Source organism: Macrosteles quadrilineatus, unplaced genomic scaffold (genome assembly GCF_028750875.1).
Source record: "Macrosteles quadrilineatus isolate MER2022 unplaced genomic scaffold, UCM_ALF_1.0 Scaffold_8__2_contigs__length_117827958, whole genome shotgun sequence".
In the NCBI taxonomy this organism is placed as follows: domain Eukaryota; kingdom Metazoa; phylum Arthropoda; class Insecta; order Hemiptera; family Cicadellidae; genus Macrosteles; species Macrosteles quadrilineatus.
Genome location: NW_026542601.1, coordinates 44,529,042 through 44,535,078, shown reverse-complemented (window position 1 = coordinate 44,535,078; position 6,037 = coordinate 44,529,042). Strand labels below are relative to the sequence as shown.

At 40.1% G+C, this 6,037-nt stretch overlaps 1 protein-coding gene across 1 annotated transcript; it reads left to right on the top strand.

Moving 5' to 3' along the window:
- The first annotated feature begins 1,196 nt into the window (after nucleotides 1-1,196).
- Nucleotides 1,197-5,207, top strand: LOC129000355 (uncharacterized). Its single transcript, XM_054427318.1, has 2 exons — nucleotides 1,197-1,871; nucleotides 2,652-5,207. The coding sequence occupies exons 1-2, from the start codon at nucleotides 1,197-1,199 to the stop codon at nucleotides 5,205-5,207; spliced, it is 3,231 nt and encodes a 1,076-aa protein (XP_054283293.1).
- The last annotated feature ends 830 nt before the right edge of the window (nucleotides 5,208-6,037 follow it).

Genomic DNA, 6,037 nt, shown 5'->3' with positions numbered 1-6,037 from the left:
ACTTGACCATCCCTAATATTATGTCATTTTATACCCGGTTCAAACAGCCGTGGCACCTGAGAGATTAGGAGACTCCAAGGGTTTCCATGGGGTCTCCTAATCCGTCAGGTGCCACGGCTGTTTGAACCGGGTATAGTAACCTGACTACCTTTATCAGATATTAAATGATCAAAATACTTCCAACATGAAATTTAAAATAGCAATTAAAATTGTAACACCAAATAATTTTCAAAGCAATCTACTAGACTAGTAACGAAGACATTGTTTTCTTTGTGATTAATTTAGAATACAATTCCATTTTGTTATGGTATGTGTTTTGGTTGTGATTTTTTTACCGGACCAGCACGCTTCAGTATATAAAATATACACTTTTATATCAAACTGGCTGTTTGTTTTATCCTAATCGTATTGATGGTCCTCCTAGAGTTTAACATCATCTTGTTTATTGTTAAAGCCAACACATGCTGGACGCAAGTAGTAGTCATTTTGGGGGTTCTAGGACAGAGGAGGGAGGAGTGTAGACCACGTGGGTTGAGGTAGGTAACCTCACTTTGCCTAACCTAACCTAACCTTACAGACAGAGACTGATCCTCTGATTTGGATGACCTTTTTTTTGTGTAGATATAAAGAACGTTAAATCAGTTCTCATTTGGTATACTTGTCGTATAATAGGATCTCACGGCTGAGATTGAAAACGACAACAGCTTTTGAATCTCATTTTATATAGGACCACCAATAGGTTCTCAACTGCACAAAAATGGTGCCGATTGCATCATTCGGTGCTCATGTTTTCACTAGAGGATTTGTATGAAGATGCAGTATTTCGATCTCAATGTATACTGACACGCCATTTGAAACTCATTGTTTTCATGTTGATTTTTACGTGTCTTTTGAGTTGAGTCGTTCCGTGTTTAGTGACGTCACTTGTCTTGGGATCATGTGATCATGGAATGTTCTAGAAACATTACCATAAAAGGAAATGCCACGTGATAGGTCACGTGATCATCTTGGAACGTTCGAGAACATTACCATATATGGTCATGTGTTTCGACGATTGTGCAACAGCCCGCGCGGTCTTGCGTCAGTCTTCTCTGAGAGGTGGTTGTGAGAGGTGCTATTTTTCGAGTCTTTGAAATTGTGTAGTGCGTGAAAAGTAAGTTTTCAACCATTTATAAGTGTGACGAGGATTTGCGGTGATGGCTAGTGTCAGTGCTACGAAGCGATCGTTTCCTAGTGACAACGAGAGTGATGACGACAGCCTTCCTACACCACCGAAGCGTCGTTGGTTCCAACGTTATAAAGACGATATTGAGGAACAACAAGGTGCTAGGGAAGAACACCGCTTGGATGTTGCCTCGGTCTCTGACGGAGAACATCATGTGTCACCGGTTGTTCAAAGTGCTACCAAGCGGTCGTTTCCTACTGACAACGACAGCGATAACGAGACCCGTCCTACATCACCGAAGCGTCGTCGAGCCCAACATAGTGAGTTGGATATTTCGGAACAACTACAAGGTGCTAGTGAGATGATGGACATTCAAGAGCAGGAAGAAGATGTTTCGGATGTCGTGCAGGTTCTACCTGTCAGGAGAGTCGATACAAAAACATTAAAATTCTGTGATGTATGTCACCTCAGTATTACTAGGAAAAACTGGGCCCGTCATACTGGGAGTAGAGCTCATCAAGCGGCGTGGATACAAAAACAGCAACTAAACCAACCATCCGTCATAGTTCAACCATCCATCATAGTTCAGCCATCCATCATAGTGCAAGTCCCACGTAAGCCTCCGCCACCACCTAATCTTGAAATCATCCAATCTAAAACGGCGTTCAGAGGTCGAATGAAGACGTTTGAGATCAATAATGTCAAAGTAAATGGTTACAAAAGTGTTGAAACTTTTATCGAAGATTCCAAAAAACTTATAATTGAAAAGGTTCGTGATGAGGGAACTTCATTGAAAATCCAACTTATCCTTAAGGCAAAGTTCGCTAAAGGGATTACGGAAAAAGTCGAATCTGATTTTGAATTCAAAACGAAAAACATCATCATTTACGAAGATTCTAATCTATCAGATTTGTTAAATGAGGCAAAACAAAAACTATTGACTGAGATGGAAAGTTTTAATCACAAAGGCTCCAATTGGAACATGAAAACGATTGAATGTCTTTTTTTACATATCAACTGACTTAAGCCTTTGAAAGGGTCTAGTTACATAGCCCTGCCAGAAAAAATTCGCTTGAAACGTGCTGTTGTAAACATAAAAAACAATGATCAGCGTTGTTTCATGTGGTGTTGTCTAGCAGCACTCCACCCTTCAAACGTACACCCGGAGCGGATCGACAGCTACACTGCTTACGTAGATGGATTTCTCAAGTTATTTGATGGGATAGATTTTCCAGTCAAACTGACTGATGTAAAAAAATTCGAAAAGCGTGCAGGATTATCGATCAATGTATACGGTCTTGAAGAAAATAGTGATGTTTTTCCCTTGTGTGTAACAGATGAAGAAAAGCCCGTGCATGTAGACCTGTTGTTGGTTAAAGATGGAACGAACTCACACTACTGTCTAATCAAAAACCTATCTCGTTTAGTTCGCAGTCAAGCTACAAAACATAAAGGAAAATGCTATATATGCAGACGTTGTCTTCAGCACTTTCATAACGAAGACAATTTGAAGACACATATGGAGGACTGCTCTAGACATGATGCTCTAAAAATAAAGCTCCCTACCGCTGGAAAAAATGACAAAATAAGATTTACAGAACACAATAAATCAATGAAAGTTCCTTATGTCATTTATGCCGATCTGGAGAGCATGCTCCTCCCGATTTCTACTTGTGAACCATCGGGAGTTGATGAAAACGGTGCTAAGAGATCGTACACATACAGCTATCAGAAACACGAAGCTATAAGTTTCTGTTACTATATCTCTGGCAGTGAAAAGCCTCCAACGACATATTTCGGGGAAGATGCTGGACGAAAGTTTGTCGAGGCGTTGAAAAAGGAGGCCGTAGAGATAAAACAAATCTACGAAAAGATCATTCCAATGACACCATTGGAGGAAGAAGAGATACGTAGACATAAAGAAGCGGTAACCTGTCACATCTGTCAGGAACCTCTCAATGAAACCGACAAAGTGAGGGATCACGACCACCTCACCGGTTTGTATCGAGGCCCTGCCCATTCCAAATGTAACTTATTGTTTACTAAACCCAAATTTATTCCTGTTTTCTTGCACAACCTTTCTGGCTACGACATACATCAGTTCATCAAAGAAATAGGACGACAAGGTGAGAAACTCAAAGTGATTCCCCAAAACGATGAGCGATACATATCATTCACCGTTCAAGTTAGGGGAGGGTTGGAACTGAGATTTTTGGACTCTTTTAAGTTTTTAAGTGCAAGTTTAGACCAATTGATTAACAATTTAACTACAGATCAGTTGGAGCATACAAAGAGATTTGTCAAATCATCACAGATAGAGTTGGTAACAAGAAAAGGGGTTTATCCCTATGACTTTATGGATAACATAACAAAATATGATATGACAACTCTGCCGGAACTTCATGATTTCAAAAACAAATTAAATAAGTGTGATGTATCAGAATCAGATTATGAGCATGCTCAAAAGGTTTGGAATGAGTTCAACATCAAAGATATGAGAGAGTACACATTGTTTTACAACAAGATTGACGTCCTCCAGTTGGCAGACGTTATGGACAACTTCAGGCACGTTTGCCTTCAAACATATAGTCTCGACCCAGCGTGGTACTTCACAGCTCCCGGATTAGCCTGGTCGGCGATGCTGAAACTCACTGATGTAGAGCTCCAGTTACTAACCGACCTCGATATGATTCTAATGGTTGAAAAAGGAATTCGTGGAGGTGTTTCGCAGTGTTGCTTGAGACAAGCTCGAGCCAACAACAAGTATATGAGTCAAGGCTTCGATGAGAACAAAGAACCTAGCTACCTGGTGTACTTAGATGCGAATAACCTATATGCTTGGGCTATGTCGCAGGCAATGCCATTCGGTGACTTTAGATGGCGAAAAGATACTGAAATAAATGTTTTAGACATCAGTGATGACGCAGCCACCGGCTACATTCTCGAAGTTGACCTCGAGTATCCCGAAGAAATTCATGACCACCATGCAGACTTTCCACTCGCACCTCACCACATGATTCCACCTGGGTCAAAAATATCCAAACTGGTCACCACTTTGTACGACCGATCTAGATACGTTGTACACTACAGAAATTTAAAACAGTATCTCAACCTCGGAATGAAACTAAAAAATATACATCGGGTTCTTGAGTTTTCTCAAAAACCGTGGATGAAACCATACATCGATTTAAACACTAACATGAGGACCAAGGCAAAAAATAAATTCGAAATTGACTTCTACAAGCTTATGAATAACGCGGTATTTGGGAAAACTATGGAAAACCTTCGGAATAGAGTGGACGTTCGTCTGGTAACCGACGAACGACAGGCGGATAAATTCATTGCCAAACCTACATTCAAGAGTAGGAAAATATTTACGGACCATCTTGCAGCTGTGCACATGACCAAAACATCACTTCTTTTCAACAAACCGATTTACGTGGGGGCGGCTATTCTAGATGTGTCGAAAACCCTTATATACCGTTTCCACTATCAAGTGATGAAGAGCAGATATGGTGATCGGGTCATACTCGCCTATACTGATACCGACTCACTGATTTACATCATATATACAGAAGACTGGTACATGGACATGAAAGAAATGATTGACGAGTTCGACACGAGTGCATATCAAAGTGCCAACCCTTTTGGTATGCCTCGAGTAAACAAAAAGGTTCTCGGAAAAATGAAAGATGAGCTGGAAGGTCTGATCATGGTTGAATACGTTGGTCTGAAGTCAAAAATGTATGCCACTGACGTAGAGGAAGGTTTGAATTGTATAAAAACATCTAAAAAGGCTAAAGGAATCAAGAAATCAGTGGTGGAAAATGAAATCACAATAGATGACTATCGCAGATGTTTGAAGACTCTCGAAGATGTGTACAGACAAATCAACAGCATCCGAAGCCACCTGCACGATGTTTATAGTATGACACAATTCAAGAAATCACTTTCGCCAAAGGACGACAAACGGTGTGTTCTTCGAGATGGAATAAAGACGCTACCCTGGGGACATAGAAGAATTCCTACTGAATGTACATAAAAAAATGTAAAAAAACTATTCCTGTAAAATATATTTTTTTCGTGTTTTACACTGTTGTTATTTATTGTCCTGGTGTGCACAAGGTTTTTTGTAGCTCTTTCTCATAAAAAGATTCAATTATTTCTTCACCACTTTTATCTTTGATTCTATAGGTTATTGGAAAGGTGTCTTGCACTTTGGATATAGTAAATATCTCTCTAGTCCAATTGTGACTGTATTTATCGGCAAACGTATCTTTTTTTGTCACAATCCTCACTCTGTCTCCTAGTTGAAATTTTATTTTTCTAGGTGTGTGAGGAATATTGGAGAACCTCTCAAGCAATCTAGGTACGTCCGCATTAGTAACCTCTGCAGGTTTCATACGAATCGTACGATGGACACTGTTGTTGTACTGATGTAACAGGTCTTGAACTATGTCCAACCACCGAAAACAATTTCGGGTCTCAAATATGACTTTCATTTTTTCATTCAACGTACGATTGAACCTCTCAACGATTGCACTCTTTTCCTCATTTTCAGTATGATACATTTTTATGTTGTACGATTGCAAAACTGACTTAAAATCACGGTTAAGAAATTCTTTGCCCTTATCGGTGTGTAACAGTCTGGGAGCGGTGTGACCGTTGACGTCAATTGCTCGCTTCAATATGAGCATAAACGATTCCGCTACTTCTGCACCCCGTTTGGTCATCAACGGCTCTGACCAGGCGAATTTTGAAAAGGTATCAATCACATTCAACATATAATTATAGCCATCATTCTCACTGGCATACTTTCTCATGACAACCAGATCTGCGGCCCACAGATCGTCTATACCTAGGGTAACAATA